This window comes from Solea solea, chromosome 3, assembly GCF_958295425.1.
Source record: "Solea solea chromosome 3, fSolSol10.1, whole genome shotgun sequence".
NCBI classification, from domain to species: domain Eukaryota; kingdom Metazoa; phylum Chordata; class Actinopteri; order Pleuronectiformes; family Soleidae; genus Solea; species Solea solea.
This window is the reverse complement of record NC_081136.1, coordinates 13152889-13180216: the sequence shown is the minus strand read 5'-3', so window position 1 is coordinate 13180216 and position 27328 is coordinate 13152889. Positions and strand designations below refer to the sequence as shown.

General features: G+C 39.4%; 1 protein-coding gene across 1 annotated transcript; it reads right to left on the bottom strand.

Moving 5' to 3' along the window:
* Nucleotides 1-514: 514 nt before the first annotated feature.
* zgc:194930 (uncharacterized protein LOC557813 homolog) lies at nt 515-26095 on the bottom strand. The gene is made up of 3 exons (XM_058625962.1): nt 25862-26095; nt 9338-9390; nt 515-2643 (listed from the first exon to the last, which is right to left on the bottom strand). The coding sequence occupies exons 2-3, from the start codon at nt 9367-9369 to the stop codon at nt 1848-1850; spliced, it is 828 nt and encodes a 275-aa protein (XP_058481945.1). The 5' UTR covers nt 9370-9390; nt 25862-26095; the 3' UTR covers nt 515-1847.
* Between the last annotated feature and the right edge of the window lie 1233 nt (nt 26096-27328).

The window sequence follows — 27328 nt, the reverse complement described above, 5'->3', positions numbered from 1 at the left end:
TACACTCTGCACTTAGGGCTAAAGTTAGCAAACAAGGACTGACATCCTTTCTGGTGTGTGAAGGCCACCGTAGTTCCCAGCTAATACTATTAGCTTTAATTATTTCAAAGGTCCAGTATGTCAGAATTAGTATTTTGTTTTGTATTTTTAAATTTACTATCTATTTAATTCATCACAGGGATTTGTGTGTCTACACAACAAGCACTGTCTGCTTCGAAGCAGGGCAGCGAGCGCAGTGCATTCTGGGAGTTGTTGTCGTTCATCTACACGAGCCAAAATGACATTTGTTCTGCCTTTCTCGGCCACAAATATTATTTCACATTCCTGCTACATAGATGACCCAATTTTAATATTCATCTTTCCAACAGTGAAATATTCCTTTAAGGTAATATACAATATTACTTTTACTCACTGAAACTAACTACTAATAGGTAGTGCCAGCTAATAACAGACACTACTTCCTTTGTAACCCACCACCTGCAACCTTTTCCGAAAACCACACCAACACAAAACGTCTTAGTGTTTAGGTTTTTATTCTTAACGTACATTTGTTTACTTTACAATACAAATATAATGTGAAATTATTTGGCAGACACACGATGACTGAAGACATTTAAAAAAAAAAGAAAGAAAGACAATAAGCCATATCTGCAATTTCTTCTGTACAGTCTGACCTCGATTAGTTCATAATTAGGCACATAAGCAAGCGGAGTTGAACTAATGTCACAGGCAAGACAAGAAACAAACCCTGACCTATAAAATAATAATAATAATAAAAAACTCGACACACCGGATCTTTTACATCTGGAATGTCATCCTTCAAAAAGGGGCGAGTGCTTTCACAAAACACTTGGCAGGTGATTAGATCAGCGACTGTTGTGTGTGTGTGTGTGTGTGTGTGTAGAGCAAACTTCATCCATTTAGGTTGTTTCTCGCCCTTTGTCACTGCAGACTTCCAGTCGTTGATTGATCTTCTCAATCACTCCATTTTCAGACAGTCTTGTGAGTCAATTCTCACAACGTCAGACGCTCTCGTTAAACTCTGAGACAGAGAGTGAAATGTACTGGAGACTTCATCTTCATACTAACCTGCTCTGGATTTACAGATCTGCATAGATTCCACCCCATGACGTGGTCTCACACAAACACTGTGCATGGAAAATACACATGAATTAAGTGTGCAGTCAGTGTGTCTGGTGGATAAACACGTTTCTAAATTAAAAAGTAGATATTACATTCATTTTGGTTAAAAATCAACGACATATACATACGAATCACACTCCTTCTTTTCTTTTGTGATTGAGTTTCATTTGATGGATCAAAAATGACGTGGGTGCAGATATAAATAATAAAAATGAAGATTGGTAGCTTATAAAAAATGGGGCAAAATTCCTATGAAGACAAGATATGGCAAGGACACTAGAGTCCTATGGCAAAGCAGTGGCTGCTGATACAGGCTTATTGGGACTGTGGAGTGATAAATATATTCAAAAAAAGCGAATATGGCAGCAGATGATGTTCACAAACTACACATTTGTGGCTTTTTTGAAAACAACATTGCAGCTTTACAATGATTGCCTCCTTCATGAGGCAGATACAATTCTCCTTCTGTATGACCACAACAAACTAAAAAAAACAAACAAACCCAAAAAACCTTCCAGTTCAAAAATAAGTCTGTTCTTTTATTTGTAAACAGAGTTTTCCTTCATTTGTTTCCAGTTTTCTGTCATGAAACACCGCGGGTGGTTTCATTTCAGATTCAGCTTTTTCCAAAATGCTGTGTCAAGTCGCATTTAAATCTGAATCGAGGCTTGTGGGTGAAAAGTGAGAGGACGCACTGAGGTGTGTCAATCAAAGTCCTCGCCGGCGGTGGCGGCTTCGAGGGCAGCGAGCGCCTCCGCCACCATAGAGTCCGTGACACTCTGCACCTCCTCCTCCTCGTCGCTCGGCGCCTCCTCTTCCTCGTACTCGCTCTTTGTCACCGAGATCCCGCTCTCCATGGTGGAAACGTCGAGAGTCCTGCGCCGCCTGAGCTCGTCCCTGGTGTCGACGGAGGACAGGCTGGTGTTGCTGGTGTGGATGTCCACCGACAGGACGCTCCCCTCGTCCCCCGTGTCGCACGGGTACTCTGGCGTCCCTCCCACGCCCTCATCGATCTCATCTGCCGACAGGCTTTCGCTGCTGGTCGCGCACTTTGGGATGGAACCATCCCACTCTTTCCTTCTCGCGCGGTGTTCCTGCTCGCCGTAGCTTCTTTGGTTCTCATACTCACCTATGCTGGGGTAAACCGGCACCTGACTCGGGGTTTTTTCCTGTATCATCCATCTTGGTCCCATAGCGTCTGGCTGGATGATGTACAGACCCCCCTCCGCTGGTAGGGCACTCGCCTGCTGGTGCTGCTCCTTCGCAGAAGAAGGCGCCGCGTGCAGCCTTTGGTTGACGTGGTTGTTGTCCACCTCTAGTTTCAGAGTGCTGTCGTACGACTTGCTGTAGCCTAGGTTGTGGAAGCCCTGCTTCTGATTGTTGTGGCCGCTGAGTGCATCACTGCTGAGGGCCCTGCCTGGAAGATGGTGGGCATGGTAGAGCGAATTGCCTGCAGAGTCGCTCTTCACGTCCACCGCCTCTGACGGGTCATGGATGTAGCTGTGGGACAAGACAAGAGTCACACATCATTATTTCTATTTAGCTCAAATAAGGACCACTGTGTCAGAATTAGTGACATCTAATGGTGAGAGCGTAGACTGCGACAAATTGAAGATTCCTGTGCTTAACCCTCCCTTTACTCAATATGTAAAGGGAACTTTTTGCATATCAGATGATGACCTGTTTGTTTGCATATAGTAAGCATCTGTGTCTGCTTTTTTTCAATTCTGGGTGTTGCTAAAACGTGGCAATGCAAAATGGCTGCAAAAAGCAAGCACTCGGGCTGTCACTTTTTCCAAAAATCAAGTGTGAACGAATATCACACGACTCACTCACTAGGAACTCAGATCCTCTGCCACACAGGTTTTTGAAAGTCAGGTTTGAACTCCTCCCCCCAACTTGGATAGGATCTGAATTTTGGTTAAAAGTGACGTCCCCAATAAGTACATTCAAAATTCAGATTCTAAAGCTACTTTTTTTTATTTATTTCAAAACAATTATACTCTTATACAAACATCCTTATGGGTTTTATATGACTTAATGTTGCACACTGGATGTTTAAGCTGCTACCAAGAGAAACACAGATGGCAAAACTTTTGTTCCTCAAATAGTTCAAGTCTTATTTGTCTTGGCTTCACTGTTTGATCACCCGGATCAGTGAGGTGACAGGCGGAGAAAGAGACGACTATTTCTGTCCGTCTGACTGAGTCAGATGTTCCCGTAACCATCGATAAATAATAAAAAAAACACCCACAGAACAAACTCTACATAATGTACACTGACAAGAACAAGAAAGTTACTGGGTGACACACACGCACACTGTTACCAGACTGAAGCGAGCTTATGTTTGCACTGCTCATGTGAATAACAGATGGTTTATTATGTACAGTTGAGGAAAAGGCAGGGAGCGTGGCAACACTTCCCTTGAAAATGATGCTTGGCTATGTACAAGAGACTTAGGGACCGTCCACATGGAGACGGGTTTAGCTGAATATGCATCCTTTTTGTGGAGTTCTGTCCACACGGAGACAGCATTTTAGGGGACAGGAAACGGTATTTTTTACAAAACCTATTTTTACTTGAATAAACAGATCAGTGATTATTCCACACACAGTTGGCTGCACTGTGTGTGTGTGTGTGTGTGTGTGATTCCGACTCTCCGCCCTCAGTAAACACAGTTAGATGGATCTCACTCGTGCGGCAGAATTGTGCATTCTCGTAAAAAGTATTTAGGTTTATGATGGGGGCACGAGCCGTAAACTTAAACAGACATTATTCCCTTTCTCCTGGCTCGGTTCATTCTGTTTCTGTAATTATATCTAACGTTTACAACGTCTTCTTCTCTGTTTGTTGGTGTAGCGTAACAGCTTAACTACAGTGCTGGCATATGCGCTACGAAGATACTGTATTTCCTGAAACGATGCCCGTCTTTACGGGAACCCTTTTGAAAATGGCAAAGCAAAAGATCTTCCACGTTTCGTTTATTATATAAATGTTATTGAAATGTTTTCAAAGCTTGTCTGCAGCAATTAGATTGTTGGCCCCAATTTACAGCAAACGGGCTCTTTATGTGACAAGAGCTGTTAAAAAAAAAATGCATCTGTTAATAGGAAGAAAAAAGAAAAAGAAAAAAAGGAAACAGTTGCTGATTATGTGCAGAAGCCCCGGTCAGTGAGATAAATTGTAAATTCACATTCAGAGTCGAAACAGCAAAATAATGAGTCCTGTTTGAGCCACCGTGTTTCTTAATCAGCTCATTACAATGAGTCCCAGAATGCGTCAGAGAATATTTTCACCTTCAACTGACATAAGTTTCTATTCTCAGTCGAAGTAAACGGCAAATATTGGTGATGACTTTTCACTGCTCTCATCTTCTGTCAAGCAGGGCTTTTATTGTGTGTAATATACAGACGGCTGTATGCTCCACCACAGACCAGTCTGTGCTATCTTGGATAGTGGACGTCACTAAAGGTCACAGACTAATTAACGCTCATTTAGATTCTGCACTGTGAGCAGCCTTGGCTACGTATGTGACGGCCACCATGTTGGAGGATTTTCAGACCAGGGTAGTTCGTTTTCACTCACTCCCGTGCACCTCAACAGTTGGCAGGTGGGGGGGGGGCGTTTATTTTGTGGAACATGTAGCAGGCTGTCAGACATCACCCGCTGTGGCAGCCTTGTGTTTATCACAGCCACCTTTTCATTTGTTTTCTCCTCTGTAGAGCTTCCTCCATCTCACACCTCTCCAGGTGCCCCTCCACCTCCACAAAAGCCTCCTCCTCCTCCTCTTCCTCCTCGTCTCTCCTTCAGTGTCATTGTAATGTAGCCGCATCGCTCTCATCGACTCCCATTGCACTTGACTTCTCCTTGATTTGAGCGCCTTCCCTCAAGCTTTTTTTTTTCTCCATCCATTGTCTCGCTCCCTCCCACCTTCTCTTTTTTTCTCTCTCAGCTTGTCCTCTTCACTCTGTTCTTGCTTAGTTTTGTTGAGGGGGAGGGGCTTTGCCAAACACTAGCCACTATACATTGGACTGCTGCTAAGGTCTGCAAAGGTCTTGCTCTGTTACCTGGTTAGTGCCTTCAGCTAATCCCAGTGGCATATGGGTGTCAAAGTTAGCTGTGACTTCACTGGGTATCTGGTTGCCTGATCTCACGTTCCGGACACGTCAAGGTAAACACTTAGCCGCCGGCGAGTTTGAATGCTTAGCTAGTGCGCTAACAGTTGTTTAGCAGTGTATTTAGTCTATGTCATTGTCGTAAACATATGCACACGTAAGCTGGTAAAGCTTCGCACAAACGTGCGCTGGCATTACTTCACTTGAGCTCATGTTCTCTATTATTATCATTATTATTGTTATCGTTATTATCTATCGCTATTATCTACTGTTGCCCTGACTCTCATTTAGCTTTCCTGTAGCTAACATTGGCTAGCTTCTATTATTTAGCAGTGTGTTAAGATTTGTTTTATCATAGTAATGGAAAAAAGCAGCCTAAATGCTCTGTGTTTTAACCCAATTTAAATCAAAATATATGGCATAGAAGCACATCAGGTCATCTGAGGTAACTGCCACCTGGGCCAGGAGAGGGCACTGTGAGCACAGCTTGGTCTTTGACCCACAAAAATTGGACAGTGACATTTTGTCCAGTCCAGAAAATAGAGAATTTAGCCTTCAAATATATTAACTGGTTCAGTTACAGATGTCTTTGTCCTCTCCAGACACAGTAAAAAAAAAGAATCAACCACCCACACGTCTATAGTTACAAGCCAGCCCATCAACAAACACAGGCTCACCCTGTGACTTAACAACCTCTCTGCTCATCCTGCATCCTCCCCTCTGTCTCCACTCCCAGCAGAAAGCTGAGAAAATGATTTTATTTCCCCATTTCTCTGGCTCCTGGGCAGCACTGCCGCTGCGTCCTGGCTGCCAAGGTGAAATCTGAGGCTGGCTTTCAGAAAGGCAACAGACACATGAGGCATTTTACCAGGAGGAGAAGGGGGGGGGGGGAGGTGGACAAATGCTGTGTGAGAAAATGAAACCGTGATTTTCTTCAACAACGGGAGGTCACCTATTCTTACTCTATTTTCCAAACAACTAGACAACATGTTGCTGTGATGCTGTTTGTCTTTGTTGCTGGGCTGGACAGAGACAACAGAAGGCAAACGGAATGTCGACTTTTATTGGGTGCGTTGAATAAAGAAAAGGTTATCAGACCTAAATCACAGAATGCACCGAAAGAGACGGCTTCGATTAATCTGCTTTCCTACCTTTTCCTAAATCTTTAACGTTTTTTGTTTTTTTTAAGCACGCCATCCTTTGCATGTGTTTGAATTTGTCAGTGTGAAACCAGGCAAGGTGCAGTTCACTGATTCAGGTTAAATCAGGTGACTTTTAAGACACTGGAAAAACATTTCTTTAAAGCAACAAGAACAACAAGATGAGAAGCAACAGAAAAGACGCATGACGCTGCATAATGTTAAACCTACAAAATATTTTGTAGAATGTTGTTCTTTTCTTTTCTTTTTTTCAATAAAGCTGCTGTAATCTAAATGGACTGAACCATATATTATTATCGCCTAAAGCAGCCACAGCTGTTTTTCAGTACAAAAGCACTTTCAAACCCACTGCTGAGCAAATTGTGGTCTTTTGAAAATTATTTTGAACTCACGATTAAGGAAGGAGTTACTGCGAGCTGTAATTAACTGATAAATTAATGCCTTGTGCTTTGTTCCTCATCTCTAATATGTGTAGCTATGTATTTTTTTCCGATATTTTTTGTTGTGGCAGAAGAGATTGATATTTTAATCTCAATGACTTCCTAGTAAAATATAAGACTAAATAAACTTAATGAAAAGTAAAAAGACTATTGGAATTAGATTTACATGATAGCTTTGTTGAATGTCTACCACATGTTTAAATGAGCTGTTAAAAGTACTAGCAAAACTATTTTTAAAGTGCGTTTTCTTAACGATGATTGGATACTTTTCTTCTACTGCCTCCAAATGAGTTATTAATTAAAATGCATCTTTTATGGGACCGACTGTGTTTTTGCTGTGGATGTTTTTCCCCAGGTTTTTTAAGCAAATCATAAGAATAAGGTTTTCTGCTGTGTCTTGGAAAAATACAAGTATAATTTTGTAGCAAATTCGACTTCTTTAAAAAGTGCTGATTTAGACACAAACGCAGGAATATACAGGGACAGTCCCAAGTTGAGTGTTTGTTTTTGTCTTTATGGGTTTTTCATTTTCAAGTAGACCCAATAGGAACAGTGGGAAATGGATTTTCCTGAAAACTTAACGTTATATATGTAATGGGAATAGGTCCAGATTAGATTGTAGTTGGTTTAAAATTTGAGAAAAGCTTTAAGCACAGTTTGTTCTTCAGATGATTATAAAGTAAATGCAAGTCCTTTCTATCGAGCAGAAGATAAAATATGAATTGTCACCCCCAGACTTTCTGCGGTTTAAGGGACAGCTGATACTGAGGTCAGACTCTTGACCCAGTTACCTACAGGCCAAACACTGCTAAGCCCATAAATGTGACAACAAGGAACGTATGTGTGGCTGTCACAAGCGTTCACATGTGTGTCTTTGACGTGGGAAAGGACAAAAAAAAAAAATGGTGTGGAGGGGGATTACAACTCTGGTATGTGAATCACAGCATGCCCTTTCATTAATCTGCAATCAAAATCTTGTATTCTACGCTGTTCTGTCTCCTCGTTCGCCTCGGACACCACCACGATGTTGAACCCTGACAACAGTGGCTCGCAGGGCTTTAATGAATAGACAAACCTGCACAGAAATACAGTAACCAAGGGTGATGGCTATTGGCGTATTGACTCCCGCTTTGTACAAAGAGCTCATGTGAGACATATTATAAATAGGACCTCTCAGTTTCTGCAAAAAACAAGACAAGAAATCATTATGTTGCTGAGGAGCCATTTGAAGTGGCTGCAGACCTGTAAACACTGGATACAGTGAGATCTTGTTTCCCAGCAGGTGGGTGGTTTATTATTTGGCAAATGGAGGAAATAATCAACAACTTTACTTTTTACTTTCAGCTCAAGTCAAGTAAAATTTCCAACTCGGAAAGTCGGCGCAACCTCACAAACCCCGACATAGGACTTCAAAATGGCTTCCACTCACGTCAAAAGTTAGTTATTTCGCAAACAATGCTAACGATGGCTAGCCCAAGACACCTTTGCGTACATATTTCTTATTGACTTTTTCGACTTCGACTTCCGAAGGAACGCACCTTAACAGTCAGACAGCTAGCAGCTGTCACTTCATGCTAATTAGTGCATGACCCCATCGTGTCAAAATTTAGCCCCTTCTCAACTAGCTTGGCTATGGCTTGACTTCAATTCAACAGTGGTTAGCAACAATGGCTGTGAGCTAAATGCTAAACGCAATTATGGCACTTACATACTCTTTTCTAGACCATACAGTGTAGATCTTAGCATGCAAATGTTTGCTAATTACCACTTACTCCAAAATCAATGCTAATGGAAGCACCATATTTATCAATACAAAATTAAACTGCACTATAAAATCTAACCATTTATCTATGACATGTGACATTAGTTGTTCTTTGACATCATAATCACGATGCTACAAGTCTTTTCAAGTCAACTTTCCATTAACTTGAGTCAGAATTTGAAGGATGTTTTCCGACAAAAGACCTTTAACATCTCCTTTATCCTTGTGAGCAGTTATTAACTCATTAAATTTTGGATAATCCAGAGAGACAGGAAAATAATTTCTGTAAATGATGGATGTGGCTTTGTTTTACTATTCAATATACAGTAGTTTCTTTAGTCATTTTTCTACATAGTGTGTGCCACAGATGAAGAAACGGAACATTTACCTCCACACTTCTTATTTGGAAAAGAAAATGGTGTATCTAAAAAGCAATTGTTTTATTGAAACTGGGATTAAATGATATGGTTTTGTCGTTTAATAGAATAGAATATATCTTTATTATCCTTGAGGGGCTATTTGTATTGCAGTGAGCAGTATTCACACATATCTAACAGGCAGAAAGAGTACAAATGAAAAGAAACGACAGTTCAAACAAACAAAGGATTATTTCAAATAATATGAATATAATTAGTAAAATGATGATAGTATTCATTATAAAGAAAGCAAAGAGAAGCAACACAAGACTTTCAAGAAGAGGTCAGATACAATTCTCACCTTTTTATCATCCGGCAGCATCGGCACCCCATTTGGCCAGCTTTGTGGAGGAGCTGTGGAGGGACATAAACAAAACGATGAAGCTAATCACCACATAAAGACTCTTTGAATACTACAAAACATGCATATTTCAACTTCGTTGGATGACTTTATCCCATCTGTGTCTGAACTCAATACTATATTACTATACAGCACAATCATTGTTCAAATACAGCCTCTCTGTCCTCTACACACATGCCAACAGACCCAAATAAAGAGACCAACCTCAGACTTATGCAATGCTAGCATTACGAAGCAGTTTGTCCAATTCAAAGTCATCACAGACGAAGGAATCATGTTAGATTGAAATAGTGGGAATAAAAAGTGGTACAGCCAGTATATTCACAATTTGAATTTTCATTTGCCGTTACATAAGGTTACCAAACCTGAAAAGCCTCATTAGCCTTTCTCAAAAATGTAGAAAGGAATCATGACCCCTGTTTAGTCTGTCCAATGCCACACAAACACAGACACACTAAGGCAGACTAAGTCCCGGACAGTTATTGATCGGTCAGCTCACCATCTTTGACATGTGAGTGGTTTTTAAATGAAGGCTGTTTCAGGGACCTATTGAAGATTCACCTCATCAGTCAAGTTTCTGCCTTGCCCTTGGTCTCTTTGGTGTTTGAACACGAGCATGAAAACTCTGTCTGCCTGAAGCACCGATAAAGATTTTATTGCATCCATCACCGCTGTGCGGGTGCGTATTGAAGAGCGTGTATCTATGTGCGACGTTGGTGTGACCTTTTCTACTCCCGGTGGTGTGTTTCTTGGCATTTCATTGCCTGGGTAAATAATTAATCACTGAGTCCTGAATGGGTTTGTCTGCAAGCAAACGAGAGTGAGGGCACCAGAGGTAGAGGACACAGTATCTCATTGTGGAGTAAAAGATAGAAAACAGACGTTTCTAGTTTTAACATCAACTTCATGATCGTGATATCCTTTTCTTTACCTTCAGACAAATCTGTGGAAAAAAAAATCAAATCAGGATCAAATTGAAGAGCGCAATCATATGTGGATCATGTCTGGATGACATTGGTGCTCAACAGATGATGAATCCTGGAGTCCTGCAGAGAGCGTAATGCCTCAATCATTAATGACACGCAACTGCGCTGTAGTGTCACCTCATTACAAAAGCTATTGTCACCAAACAGCTGCACTTTACAATATCGTTTATAAAATGTGAAAACGACACGATCGGTGAGTTAGTCCTACTGAGGACAACTCTGTAACAAGTTGCCATTGTATAATTTTCCATCCATCCATCCATTTTCTACCGCTTTATCCTTCAAATGAGGGTTGCGGGGGGGAATCCCAGCTGACATAGGGCGATAGGCGGGGTGTATAATTTTGATTTAAGAAAAAAAGGCTGAGTTAATACAGCTGGGTATTGTATATATAAATGGTTTAATAGCAAACTTCATTCAAACATTTTTATTTTAAACATGAGTAAAAGGTGCTTATGTGAGGTCATAGCAGCTCTTGTTGACTAGCCACACTAGGTTGTCGAGTTCCAAGGTTTCCATTGTCTGAAAACATCCATTCACATTGTTATATTTGACATGTTTAAATAAACTTCCCCCATGTGGTGAGAAATTTCAATAATTACTGAAATTAGTGTCTGCTACTGCGGTCATTCATTTTCACTGACCAGTTTTTGTTTGTATTATTCCTGTATTCCATTTTCAAGCTGCAGTGAGGACAAGCAACAATGATGTAACAGGCTTCTCTTAAGCTCTGGGACTTTATACTGTATGTCTTTGTGCAAAGTCCTGGAGGGAACAGGCTTCGAGATCCAGGTGGGTTTGCTTGGGGGATTGGTTTGAAAAATGCATGGGGGACCAATGTAAAATGCTCTCTGTGTTCTTGTGTTGTTGTCGGGTAGAAAGCATTTAAATGAATCACCATATATTGTGATGATTGATCAGTTAGAGTGTAATTTTTTAAGTAAATGTTTTAGCTTCTAACATGCAAATATTTTTGTCAAACCAAAACACCAACCAAAAATGTCATCATTTCCAGATCTGGGAAACAACAACCAACATTATTCAACTGTCCATTCAACCATTATTTTCTGTCATTTTAGGGACCAAACAAAACAGTAGTAGTCAATTATAAAATAATCATTAGTTGCAGCCAGAGCTGAGCTATAAACACTACAAGCTGCCAAACAAACTAGGCTATCAAACAGGCTTTTTTTTTTTTATCAAGCTTTGTCACATTTTCTGGCTTTGCATTAAAGAAATTGCACAATTTATGCAAAAGGGAAAGATATTTCATTAATCGTCTTTAAATCTGCATTCTGAATGCACAGCCAGTGGAGAGTTAAGTCAAATTCAGACACATCTCTGAGTCCTCTGTTCTCGTCCTAACAGTGATTGCTTGTGATGTGAGCTGGGCTTCACTGTAACCTGGTTACTACACTCTCACTGGGACCTCCAGCACATTCACATCCACCACCATGAAACAACCACAAGGGCAGAGCAGTTCAGAGCACCGGAGCAACCCAACTCTTCGACAGGCTGTGCTTTCAAAAGGAGCCCGTTTCACACACTGTTGCTCTGCCGAGTACCAACCCAGATGAAGTATCTCTTATCTTCCCGGAGCTCAGCAAGGGAGGAGCTAATTTCCCAGTGGGTGTTGGGAACAATCACATTCATGGCGTGTCATATTAGAACAGACAGTGCACTGCAGCCACCACTAAGTTTGGTGACTGCAGGCACTAACTTTTGTCCTGAGTGATCCGATCACATCCAAATCTGCACTAAGTACAGTTACAGGTCGAAACGCTTCCAATCCACCGTTTTTTTTACACTACTAAACGCCCATGTATTAATTTAATTAAAGCCATCATCACATTATCATGTCATTTTTTTTCTAATGATTAAAATTAGGGGTGGATCAAAATATCGATTTGGCGATATACTGTTGTCCTTCACACAATACGATAATCAATACGCCAGGGCAAATAGATAATAATTTAAGGTGCTCTAAAGTCCAGTATCACTCACCGGGTGTCGCTATTTCTCCTCAAGGCAGCACAAAGGACATACGAATAGCAGAGAAAGCAACGTTAAGCGATGCCCCATCCACGTTCAATACATGGACTTCATGCACTATGTTCTCTATGTTGTGAATAAATAGAAAAATCCTGCACTTTTAACACAGACGTTTTGTTTTCTTCTGTTAGACAAATATCGTGACGTGTCTCTATATGATTGTCTTGCATTATATTGATCATCACAGAATAAATGTGTCATGATATAATTGGTATCGTGGACCATGTATTGCATATCATATCGTGAGCTTCCCTAATTAAAATATTATTTCTAGTTCTAAAACCATACTAGAAAGTATAGATTTCTTTCACTCTTTCCTATCTCTCTCTCTCTCTCTGTCACTTGCGCAGACGCGCACACACAAACACTTCAACATCAGACACATCTGTACAGTCAGACTCGCTTAAAAACATCCTTTCACGCTAGCGAACAAACCAGGGATGTTAATAACTAATATTAACCAATTCTCAATAAATGAACTGATGAAGAATCTACTATTATTTAACCCACATCGGTTTTACTGTGTGTCATTTCAATGGACCTCACATAAAGTGCAGTTTTCATTTACACCAGCAGAGGGCGATGATCAACAAAAGCATTGACTTAATTAGCAGGAGAAGAAGTGAAAATACCTGGAAGTGAAACTAGATGGAGTGACCTCTGAGGTGCACTTTAGCTGGTACATAATGCTGCCATGATGCTACTGATATTTGTGGACTACTAGTTTTCAAACGCACCCCACAGTGCTGAAACAAAACTTTCTTCTCTGGACGTAAAACCTGTTGACCGGCACCCATCAAATGCACCGCCTTTCCCGGGTTAGTCAGGTAAGATCTTTGTATCCCACAATCATCAGAGGGAGAGATTTTATCTGTGGCTTAAGGACAGGACAAGTGCTGTTTCCGCAAATGTGCAATGTTTAATATTTAAACTAAGTAAAAGACGTACGTATTCAACAGTCGTAATGTTAAGTGTTATCCATGTGGGATCGGAATAACTCAGAGCTGGGCCTTAATTATCTCATTGCTCATAATTCTGCTGCTGCTGCTGGATTCAACCACCACCAACTTCTGTTTTCTTGTTGTGTGGTCACATTTCTTTCCTTGTGCATTATGTATATTTCATATCAATGATATGTGTCTGCAGCTTCCCGCTCTCTGCTGTACCCTGGGGTGTGTTTTAATGTGCTGCTTGCCTCAGAAAACAGCAGGCAGCGCTGATTCGTTTGCCGAGCATCCTCGAGCTGAGAGGCTCCTCTGCTAAACACAACTGCATTTCAGTCTGTTCCAATAAATAGTCCCGAAAACCCTTTGACATAACTGTCTCCGACTTGAACATGAATTGATTATGAGTATGAATACGGCGAGTTCTCCCTCAGTGTAGACACTGCACTTCTAAACGCAAACTGTACTTTCAGTTGAATAAAACAGTTGTAAATGTAGCCACAGGTCTTCATTAAAAATGTCAAATTCAAATGAGATCATCCCCTAATTTGCCAATTTATATGATATTTAAAACAGAGCAAACGCGTTATAGGTTACTCATAGCGCTGAATGTACGTGATACATGTATCTATAGCATCTTAGCATTGCGGTGCTTTTTAGTATCTTTTTGCTTATTGTTTTGGTTTCCGTCACGGAAGCAAGGTTGGATCATAAACTTAAAAAAAAAGGCTAAGATTAAGTGCAGGTACTTGCTCCCCGCTTCCCATGCCTCAGTCGACCTCACTCACTCGCGCTACACCGCAACAACATACGGAGCCAAGCCTTCATATTGCGAGGGAACTGCACTCTGTATATTGTAGTCATTTATTTGTAGCTCCATTTATTGGAGCCGTGGAGCTCCGGCTGGAGTGTGAGCGCTAGCCTGGGGCAGGGGGCCGTGGAGGGAGCAAATGCCATACATGGGTGGCCTAGGTAGCACTGGGGAGGGAAAAATATTGCGAAGGAACGCAAAAGTTTGGTCTAAAAATATTTCCCACCATGACCCTACCTGGGATCTCGGAACCATTTTTTTTCTGCCAAAGTTCATGGGATTCCGTTGTAGACAATAAATATCCGCAACTTTTGTTTTTGCTGTTCACACTTCACAGTCAGACGAGCAACCTCAGATGAGATGAAAGTATTTCACAGTTTAGTTTTCACAATCTTTTTTTTGGGGCTAATCTCTCATGAAAGCTTTCAGCCCAAAGACCCTTGTCTACACATTGTCATTCACTCTCACTCATCTTCTACCGCATTATCCTTCACATTCTGTCTGTATATATGCCAAAGTTATTTACAGATTGATTGCATGTGAACCCAACTTCTCAAGTAATAATTACATAATTTTATATTAGATACTAGATGATATTGTAAAGCAGCCCTGTGCTCATGTGATGGATGCGAGTAGCTTAACAACAGGTTAACCCAGGCATGCGCATGCAGGCAGCTGTTTTGTATGTAAATCTCAGAAATTACACTGTACACAACTTCCCCAGCTCCTAACGACATACAGAGACAAAGTGACTGATTAGATACTTAACAGGGTGAAGCGTTTAGCAGCCAAAAGAGCAAAATATTTCCCTTAGGATTTGGTGCAGACAGAAAACATTCATAAAACATGCATTCATCAGGTGGCCACAAACACTCCACTCGAAATAATTGAAAATGTCCAAACCACAGCTTATTAACCATTTCATTAAAACCGCTCATACATAGTGCTGCGTTCATTTACGTGGTGTATAATTTCTTTTAAGAGGCAGAGACTACCACTAAGCATGATATATAATGATATCATTTAATTGCAATTGTAAAGACCTGTATTTCAATTAAACGGCCTAAAGAAAAAAAAACAACCTACAACACATAATTTATGATGTATAATATGAGGATTAAACATTTATGCACAGTTGTAAATTCCCATAGCAAAGTGCATGTTGATGAAACAACACTACAAAAAAGAAAAAGACCAGTATAAATACAAACCATCGCACAAAACGCTGCAGACACTGTCGCACAAAACAACCTTTTTTTAAGATTATTCAGCCTCAAAGTCAGACTCATGACTTTCCCTCTGGTGTCAAATCATGAGAATTTAATGATCCGTGGAAAAGCTGAAGGCAGCGTTTTTGTGTGAAAAGTGGACACGGCAGTGAATAGAGCAGATCATTTGAGGTACATAAAATGCAAACTCTTTTTATTCATCAAGGAATGCTGTTATTATTTTCAAGGTTACGCAGATCTGTGATTTGAATCGATTGACTACATGTAAACTATGTAAATTTGTAATCTTCACAGTTGAATTACATTCTATGCTGGTTTTTTTTACTAAATGAAGTTAAAGTCATGTCAATGTCCTCGTTTGCTGCATATTTGCATAGAGTTTTTTCAAAGTAACCTTATTATACAGAAGGATTAGTTTGTGACTCCCTATATCTATATGATAAATAAGGTTTTTTAAGTAAGATCCAGTGTGGACTCAAACATCAGAGAAAACGACTGGCTGAATGAGTCGGAAAAAAAGCTGGTTTGCATTGAAATGGCACTGGGTTGCAAATTTGCAAGGCAAAAAAAAATGGCTCTGGGTTGACTGAGTGCTGACAACATAGTTGTGGTGTAACCTGCCTTGGGCTAATCATTCTGCTGCTGGTCAGCAGAAACAGCTCACGGTCAGAGGGGAACTAGTCCTGCAGGACAGAGTTAACACGCTGCACAAGGCCCATGAGTAACTCATCAGTCACATCACTGCACTGATATTAGCGTTAAAAGTCAAAGAAAACTCCCGAGAAGAAAATGATAAAGCAAACATTTCTATCAGGGCAGGCTGATGTACATTCTGGCTCCAGCGTTTCTACTTGCGTCCGTCATCTTTTGTCACGCCGTGTTTGCAGAGTTAATAGCTTTAGATAAACATGGAGAGGAAGAGAGGACAAGAAACTGCACGGCACGCCAGTGAACACCCTTACAGTGGAAAGTTTTAATGTTAGCTTTGGGCAAAGCACTTAAAATGGATCTAAAACTAAAACCTGATTCAATATCTCTTGTAGAGTCAGCCATGTTGCAAATAAAAGGCTTAGTCTGTGCTAGGTTGCCTATTTTATCGTGGTATTGTTTTGCTGTCGGTTCATGTTCCCTCTTTCTCTTGTTCTATCCCTGTCCTCCTATTTCATTTTTTATTTTACTTTAACATACTGCCCCCATTTTTCCTCTCACCACAACTGTTCCGAGGCAGATGGCTGCACATCTTTGAGTATGGTTCTGTCAGACGTTTCTTTTTTCGTTCAATAACATAAACTAAAATAGACATAAATACATGTATTTCCAACCAAAAACATACTTTTTCAAGCTGATGTAGATATAAAAATATATTAGCAATAATCACTGAAATGTTGGGTTTCATATTATTATGATGATGATGATGATGATATTATTGTAGGCTGATTTTTACTGAGTTGCCTTTTCATGGCTCTGATTTACGTCCCTTCTATAAAAAGCAGTGGCACGGTGTGTAGACCTTTTGGCTTTTATTTTGAAGGCAAGATCTGATGTGGTTTCTGTGTGACGCATGAACAGATTACTGTGTGATGCAATTAACCCAATATGTGACCCAAAATGCCCATCTTTTAAATATCTTTGGAAAACTGCTTTAATCTGCATTTTTTTTTTATTCAGCAAAATGTTTCCATATGTGCGAATATAAACCACTATCTATACGTCTGTAGAAGTAGGAATAAGCTCATGAAGTTTCTTTTTTCTTTTTCATCCAAAGGTTTATTCCCTTTAGTTTGTTGATGACTTTCTTTTTTCATGCATGTAATACTTAGTTTATACGTTACTTTAATTGTGCTGCAGGTCAGACTTCACATGTAGATTTGAGAGATTTGTACAATAACTGGTTACTGAAATTGAGCATTTATAGCAATTCTATTTTATCAGATGGAAGTAAAAATGACATCAATTAACAGCCATCAAGTGTGAAGTTGTTTAAAAAGCAATATCAGATAAATATCTGGTTGGTAGAAATTCACATTTGTGATGTCAGTATTGCATCACACCCATACAATTGGTATGAATTCATCCAGATGAGAAAGCCTTGCCAGGATTCTCTCTTTAATAGTCTTTAATGGACACTAAATATTAGCCCACAATTTGAATAGGGAAAAGTTAAACGAGGCAGAAAGTTATAAACGTAGTGTGACGTGCGACTCATGCCAACATGCCTGTAATGAGCTTTTTCTCTCGGCCTCTAAAGTCTCCCTCAAGTTTCACTATGACTGAAACCCACATCAGAGCATCCAAGGACCAATCATGTTTTTTCCCTGGAGACGTTCCAAAGTCTCAATGAGAACACGGATTCAATCTGTGCATGGAATGACCATCATTCATTCAGATATTGGCCATTGTTGGCTGGCAATTATAGTTCTTTATCTGCTGCCTCTGCCATTCAATATATTATATATTGCCCCTTTTTTATGATAGGGAAGATGGTGGCATGATTACTGAGCAGTGCTGGCAGGCAGCTTGGCCCCGCTCCCATTTTTCGCTTCCTGGTTGTTGGTTTTTTTTTTCCCTTCAGAGGAAATTGAAACATTTCATCTTGGGGAAACAGGTGCAATAAAAGTGAGATTGCTGTAGAGTGTCCCCTAAATGTGTATTGGATTAAAATCCAGGGGAAACCCATGGACCTGGCAGTCGGAGACATTTTCTGAGCGATTGCTGTAGGTGGAAAATTTAATCCAGAAAGATAAGGCCTCAGAGTAACTCTTCTTCTGGAGAGTGCTCAGTTGAAATTAATTTAATCTGTTGAAAGTTTCATTTGGGGTTATTGCATGTGGGTGGAGCAGTTATTTTCCTAACAATAAATGGTTTTATTTTCCAGGGCAGTGAAAGAGCGGTGGTGAAACTCCCAATCCTTTTAAATAGGAGGAGAAAATGTATGCTCCTTGTATGACTTCTTATTTTAGATTTAGTTATCTCATTTTGGATATCTTAAGATGAAGGTGCCATGGTGTAAGTGTTAGTGATATCTATTGGTGAGACGACGGATTGTAACAAACGGAGGACTCCCTCTCTTCTCAGCATGTATGTCGGTGAACTACGGTGGCCTTTACATTCCAGAAAGGATGTAGTTCTACTTGGTTTGAGTAGTTACGTAACTTCCACTGCAAAATGCAAAACACACACTCTAGCTGGTTGTCCATTTGAGCTGCTGTGGAAACACGGAGACTAAAGATGGTCGCCTCTGTAAAGTAAGCTCCTTGCTTTAAGTACATTTTAAGGGATTCTCCTAATTCTACGCAAAAAACAAACTATTTTTGTTTTAAAGTGATTTTCAAACAGTTATTCAGCTTCTGCCAACAAACCCTCTGAAATGCAACACATTGGACTTGGAAACATCTCTTAGGATGTGTGCGAATCCTCTTTAGATAATTACCTTATAGTTCAAACTGTAATAAACAATTGTTTAAAAAGTAGCCTAATCAAAGCTGTAGTAGGCAGGATCACTACAAAAATTGCTGATTGTTGAGTTTGATCCATGGGTCGTTGAAATATGCACTTTTTGGGATGGAAGCTGTTGTTGCTAATGCTACAATAGCAGGGACTTGTATGTGCAACTTTTTGCACGCGCTTTTTGCCACTATCCGAAATCCAAGTATCCAAAATTTGAACATGTACGAAGAAACATCTTGTTAAGAAAAATGACAACCCTACTGCTTAGTACAGTCGCCGTATCGAAACACCGTCTCTCTGCCCTGTGACTGGCCATAATCCAGATATTGGTCAATGAGTTGTTTCTGGACATTTATTTCTCACTCAGATCCCTTGATTTTCATTATGCAGAAAGGATATTTTAGAAATTGCCTGCACCAGATTGAGTTGCATCATTTTGAAAATCAGCCTGAAAATGAAATTATAGTAACCACATATGCTTCGGAAAGTGTTTCTAACACAACTTTTTCACTGACCACAAAACAGCTGATATCAATTCAACCATTATGGAATGACTATTGAATCTCAGAAGCTCATAATAATCTGCAACTGGTGATGTTTTCCATCTTAAGCAGCAAAAGTACCGGTGTTTACAACTGTGGTATTCTAGACGAGTTATGATTTGATCGTGGGTCCCTCTTACCACCTCAGAACCCAACAACGCCATCGCCTTCTTGAGATTGTCTTCCCTCCATCTCGCATATCTGATACCGTTTGTTTTTTGTTGTGCCCTTGGACGACTGAAATCTATCCACGACCGTTCCTCCGTGACTGCGGGTTTGTGTTGCTCGTCTAAACATTGCACATTCCAGTGTTTTAAAACTAAATACTGGCTTCAGAGCGTCAGAAACAAAAACAGCAAGGTTGAATAAAATTACAGGCTTAGGAGGCCATTGAAAGCACACAGGGTCGTAGCCTCAGGTGCAGACGTGAATGTGAGTTTCTCATGAACCTTTCAACAAAGGAGCAGTCATTTAGAGACGACGTCGCTCGGTCTCCTGATAGATCTCTGAATAGGTCGGCTTATGTAAGCTGCATGTGTGTCACATTATAAAGTCATTATTTATATTATTCCGTGGGCTTGTCGCTGTGCGTCGTTGTGTATGAGACGGTGAGAAGGGAGATCATGTTCATCTGGGTGACATTTAGGGTGTGGTGATGGAAAAGTGGGATAACTGGTCTGACATCCATCAAACTTCATCTGTTGGTTTAGGAGCTGTACATCGGAAAGAGTAGGATATATAATCCATGATACAGAGATGATGCTTTAACTCATCAGGGTGTGTAGTCTCGATAGTATGAGCAAGGCAAAGTACAAGTACTGTAATTTAAAAAAAATGTAATTTTAGGATTTCTCTCGGAGTTAAAAAAAAAAGACACCTGTAATCTGTGGTCTTGCTATAATCCTGTAGAATAATCCCATTAAGAGGCATGCTGTGGCTGGTTTGTTGGTTCAGGCTGCTGCAGAAATAGAAACATGACGGCACAAGATGGCGACCTCAGTAAAGCAAGGCCCTTTTATTTTATTCCTTCTGTTTTATTCTCAGGTTGCGAAAACCAAACCATTTGTAGTTTATATCAATTACACAATTAATTCAAACATACTCATGGTAGTACGTTCAATTTCTGCCAATAAAGCCTTTCTAAATTTTACAAACTGGATCTTTACATAAAAACTGTTCATGATGGTGAATTTACTCCAAGACTCTTGTGTTTTAATGCTGTCGTTGTTTTATCTACATCTGCAAGTTTACTATATATATATGTATATATATATGTATATATGTATGTATGTGTGTGTATATATATATATGTATGTATGTATGTATGTGTGTATATATATATATATATATATATATATATATGTATATATATATATGTGTGTGTGTATGTGTATGTGTATGTATATGTATATGTGTAGCATGTATCTTTTGAAAGTAGAGTGAAAACATCTTTTCCACTGAGAGAAAAGCCTTCACAGTTGCTCTTTGCTCTCCAGCTCATAAAACCAACGCTACAGCTGCATCTATATTAATCTGATGTTGTTTAACAAACAATCCCTTTTGCTGTCATCACATCCAGAACCTACGACACTCCTTTTGCTGCCAGTCGCTCCTCCAAACCGCCTATTGTACAGAGACAAACAAGGGTAGATCAGTCTATTCTAAGAGAAAATGATTAAATGATAATTGACTATTAATGACCGAAACAACAATGACTTGATTCGTTCCACCAACGAGCGAACAATTAAAAGTTTTTAACTCAAACTTGCAATGTGAAACTGCATGATATGCTGCATTCACATTATGCAGCATATCTGACCTAAGGTTTGTAGTTTCATTGTCAATGAAAGATCCTCAAATCTCTATTAGTATTTCATATTTTGATGGCATTTCATGTGGTTATGCTTTATCAATTTTAAACACTGTAATGCAGTGACCAGTGAACTAAAGCTCCACTTACTGTAAAAATCAAACTTGCGAATCAAACTACATTTGCAAAATATGGCAGAAAATTGCAATTCATTCAGCCCAAATATATTTTGTCAGATGTTTTTTTACATTTTGAAAATACCACAGTCTGTCTGTAGTGTGCTTTTACTATGTGGCCTGGTTTAATGGCATGTTCGAAAGAAACAAACATTTGAAGTGTTGACTTCTGTTTCAGTAGCTGCATGAAAAAAAAAATTAAATAAAACAGCCAGATCAAGCCTGATCTTTTGAGCTGTTTCGACAGAAAGCCACACGGGACAGGAAGGTGATTCTGGCCATTGACCGACTATTGGTTGGCTCATTGATTGGTTAAGACTAGGAAGCTTCTGATGATTGACTTGAGATGTCAATTATGTTATGCCTTTTGTCATTTCCTGACATTTGATTGAAGAAGTGAATATTATTTGTCGCAATTAATACTAGCATACTTAATGAAAGCAACTCTTAGTTGCAGCAGCCCAAAATAACTCATTTTACGAGTTGGTGTTTGAAAGCAGCGAGCAATCTGTCATGAGTATTGGATCAGAGAATTCTAACAGCACTAAAGCCTCTCTGAAATATTCTGCGTAATTACCATGACATAAACTGAGATGATCTCGATAAGAACTCATTCGACAATGATTTGAATGTAAAAGACAAATTTGGACACTACAGCTTTAAATCGGGGATCAATACAGCTGTTAAAGGACCAACTGTTGCATTCATATTATCTGAATCTGTAAGACACTATGTGTCCATTAAGAATGTCCAAGGAAGAATGCACTGTTCCTGTCTTTATTTGAGACTGATCACTAAATTCAGTGACAGAACTACCACCGCGTCACCTGTGGCTTTTTAATAACCTGTATTTACAGTGTGTGAGATAACCCTCCACCGACGATAAGGCTTCCCAAGAGTGAGTGTGCATGACGTTATTGTGTAACTCTTGCAATTACATCTCAGGGAAACGGGAAAATCAAAGTCCCCGCAAAGGATTTGACACAAGCTACATGGTCTGATTTAACCAGGTGATTTTCCATCATCATCATCCCGTTTTGTAACATGCTATCAATTATTTGGTCTAATAAATGTCACACAAGTGTCTTAATAACTGCTGCGGTTTCAGATGAAGTGAACAGTGTGTGTGTGTTTTGTGCTCAAACAGCCACATTTTTTTCAGGTGGCCTTGAGCAGCAGCCGCATGAAATAACCCCTGTCTCATCTCTGTTACCCAACAGCCCACACTTGTCAATAGCCCCGCCCTCCTTGCTGTCTCCCTCTTACTCACACTGCAAACAGACCCACTACTGTTTTTTTCTCCTGTGGATCCCTCCTGACCCAGGAGCCTCTGCCTTTACTGAGCCACGTAAACAAAGACAATTTGTAATGCAGGAGTAAAATCAAATGAGGGTGAACTACATCTTTACCTGATGTTTTTTTTTCTATTCTTTTCTTTTTCTTCTATTTAAAGTTTCATCCTTTATTATTATGAACATCAGCAATAATGATCATCATTTTCTTTTCACATGATTGCAGCCCTTTTGTCAAAGAAAAGCCCAATAACATTTTCAAATCATAATTTTTGGTTGCTAACTCATTTTCAAATTTATAAAATGTCAGAAAATAAGGACAAATTCCTGTCACAGTTTGTGGTGTCTTCATATTTTTGTGTAGACAAATGTAATGCTGATAACCTTAGCATCTGCTTGATTGCAAAGTGATGACTATACTATTGGTAGATTAAAGAAGTTCTAAGTTGTCCATAAGGGAAAAGGTGATGCATGTGTTTACTTAATGAACAAGACACAGGGTTTTGCACAGGGTGTCTCTAAGGCAGCACAACAACACCACATCCACAATAACACTGTGTGTACAATCTATTATCCAGGAGCACACAGTAAATAAACTTTAGTCCCGTGTTCACATCCTGTTACAGGTGCAGCAGCAGCAGCAGCAGCGAAACCCTGTTTTCAAAAGCAAACTAGCTCCTGAGCAAATAACATTTGCATCCACTTTCAGTGGCTTGTTTTGTCAAATGAGCTGTCACATGGGTGGGGTCTGCCACTAAAGGCATCGAATAGAATTCTCAAACCACAGCTTAGCATTGTGTGGAAATCAGCTGCCTGTGGACCATGTTTCAAATCCCAACTAAAACTAGGGCTGAATATTTGCAACTTCTCTGAGAGATACTGAGAGACATGTGTTGGGTGTGTTTTAAAATCTATTTTATCATTTATTAAAGGTTTACCTACTTACATTTTTTTGTGCCATAAGGATTTTTTTCTTTGTTATATCGTTTACATTTTTCTCTTTTTGTTTACCGATTTAATTTTAGTTACCTTAGTAACATGTGCACACCTGTAAAACACTAAACAAGGAGGTTGCGGGCCATGATTTCACATGATATTAAGTGGTGGGCCGCATGCAATCGATTGGGGGGGCCGTATTTGGCCCACAGGCCGTGAGTTTGACACCTTTTTTTTATAAAAGCTGCTTAAAGGAAGATTGTTGACATTACTGCATTACTTATATTCTCACACAGACACCAAACATCAGGCTCCTGATCTAATATTGAATCAGACTGATTATAACCGCATGTGTTCCTGATTCTCACATGTTAGAGAGTAAGGTACGGTCAGATTATGACTCATACAGTACTTCACTTCTTTTACAATCAGATTAATAATTGGCACACAACAGTAAACAATCGTCCTTTGCGGTTTCCCACTTTCGTTGTTTTGATTTGAAAATAAATCATTGTTCAGCCCTGGAATACAACATATTTTAATCGGATTTATCTTATTTAGAGTATGCTTTAATCAAACTACAGTAAGAGTATAGTAATAAACTCATGTATGTGGCACTGTAACACTGCAACACAAAAACTCCAGAAATGGAGTAGAAGTGTGCATAAAAATGCTGTGTACAAACTCCAAACACGCGATGAAAAAGACAATAAAGATGGAGACACTGCAAGAGGAAGAGAGAGGTGGGGCTATGACATCATCGTTTCCACAAAGTTAGAACATAGTTGCATTTCGAGATTTTTCTCCACTCCAAAAATAGTCAGCGTTCTGTGTAGATAAAAAAGCCGAAACTATAAAAAAACTTTGTCTCGGATGTAAAACAACGGCTGCGTTAACATCATGTTTATTGTTAACATATGTAGGACAAAGGACAGACATGACAAGCCTGCAAGTCTTTTAAGTAACACGGTGACGTTTTGTGTTGGATGTGCAAACAAAGCCCAAGGCCGTGTACCTGAGTTCAGGTTTACTAAACTCAAGACTCCTCCTCCTCCTCCTCTTCTACCTCTCTGCTCCACTGCAACAAAGAACAAATGTCCCCAATAACAGCCCCCTCCCCCTTTCACTCATTAACTACACCTGCACATAATGCAGTGAGCTCAGCGTGTGATGGAAAGTTTTAGATATGAATAGATTATTTTGAATTCAGCTTTATGGTCAGTGGAAACTGTGAGCCAAATGTTTATGTAGAGACAAATAATGAGTATAAACTACTACTACTACTACTAATAAAAATAATAAATAAGTAGTAACAAAAAAAATAAGAAAATGAGTAGTATGAAGAGTCAGAGTTTTGATAAAATAAAGACAACGAGTACATGACAAACCAAACGTGATAGACAATGAACTATACTGACACCAGTGTCTTTTATGTGACTGTTGTGTGCCTTTATTTGTTTCATATCGCAGCAAAAAAGTTCAGATAATGCAGCAATTTAAATGTCCAGAAACATGATTGGCATTTTTTTTTTGTCACCTTTTAGTCAAAATTATTTCCTAAAGAAATAATCAAGAGTGAGGGATTGGGAACAAACATGTAGTTGCAGCTCTATGCTTCAATTACAACTCACACATCACTGTTAGAGAGCGGTATTTTAACGTCTTCACTAAAAAAAAGAGAACATTAACAAGAATATGTTGTATTTTTCAATGTGACTTTTATGAAAGAAGTGTTTTGAACTGTAAAGCAAACTTCAGAAAACGTTATATTAAAAACAATAAAACCCTATTTTTGTTGTTGACAGCACTGCAGTCTTAATACTTAATAACAGTGTATATATATATATATATATATATATACAGTACAGACAAGTATATGCTTTTATTTATTAATTTCCATAATATACTATGTTTTAACAGCAGGCAGAACAGGTGTAACAGGTCAGCTCCTCTCTCATCCAACCAAGCCGACAGCATTATTTATCAACTGTAGCACAAAGAACATGAATTATGCTTTTGTTTCCGTAAATAAACCCTTAGGTTGTTGGTGGCTTTTATTTTCTTCCACCATATGCTGACACCACAGCTCGGTGCTCACCTGTTACTCTACATAACCGTGGTAATAAAAGCTGAATAGCACGTTTAACACTTTTTTTTAATGCGGTTTAAAGTGAACTTTAATGCAGCATGTGTGTGTTTCTTTTTCAAATAAGAGAGACAACAAATGTTTCAGTCTTACCTGTTGCGCTACGCGAAGGTGTGGCACTTTGCCCTAGGTATCAAAAAACCACGGATAACTAAAGTTGTCATTTAAGTTGTTTCTCTTCCGGTCCAAGACAGAAACACACAAGTGACAAAAAACAAAACCAATTCGCCGTCTCCAGTCAACGTCTTCACCGTGAAACGACTTATTTTTCCCCGGTAGAGTTGTGGTGACTCCACAGTCCCATGTCTCCTGTTTGAACACAACAGTCTGCTGATGGTTCGTTAATCTGAGAAACTAGTGGCGCGTCGACGTACCCGTACCGTCACACAAGTGCTTCCTGTAGGAGCTTTCAAAATAAAATAAAAACACAAACGCGAACTCAAAATGGTACCTGCAAACTTTACAATTTATAACAGTCAAGGAAGCCACGAAAAAGCAAACTTTTATGTGAAAAGTCATCTAGAGGTTTACACATACATAAGAAAATGACGGTGGCCCTTAAACCTTTGTTTTACAATATTTAGTACTTACTTACAAAGGGGTTTATAAAGTGCAAAATTATCATTTTGATAATCGATAAAGACATTTGATTACAGTAAATTCTACATAAGGACGGCTACATCTGTGCCTTCATCTTAGGTAGAACGGATGTTAAAATTTTAAAAGGCTGACATACACACAGCGTCCACTTTATTAGGTACAGAGGTGCATTCAGAGGTGGTCTTCTCTATCCTATAGTTTCAACCAGTGCTTATTTGAGTGACTGTTGCCTTTCTATCACCTCAAACCAGTCTGGTCATTCATAAACTACAAAGTTGTTGATGTTTTTTGTTGTTGTTGTTGTTTTTTTTAAAACCAAAACAAAAACAAAAACAACTTGGATTTGCAACATAAATAAACTTTTATTTACGTTGCAAACACTACGAAATGTATAAATGATATGGTATATTGTACCCGTCTCTTACTGTATTTAAAGAATCTCTCTAATATGTTTTAATTGGGCTAACTGGAAGATATTAGAGTACAGTAGATAACTAGAAGGGAAGAAAAACAACCTTGTAAGGCCAGTGGTTTTCCAGACTATAGACCGTTGAGGGATAACACACACATTTTAATTTATTCTGTTTCCTTACTGTCAATTTCTCTTGCTATTACATTTCCAGGCCTTTGGAAGACAATCACAGAAGACATGGTCTCAACAGAGTACAAAGGTAACAAAAGTTTTAATACACCTGACTTCCTGTTTTGATTTGTGCACAATAGCTAGCTTGACGCACCTTAACCTGACCTGGCTGCCTCCTCACACTTACCATGGTTGATCATATGACTTGTAAGCGATTAAAGTGAGTTTGTCCCTTCACACATGCCCTCCACTTAACAAAACCTGGCTCCAGGCTCAATAGGAAATGGGGGGGAAAATGAAGGGGACACAATATTTACACTGCACAAGAAACATTTTGTGTCACGTGAATGTGATAATCCTACTTTATCAGTTACTTC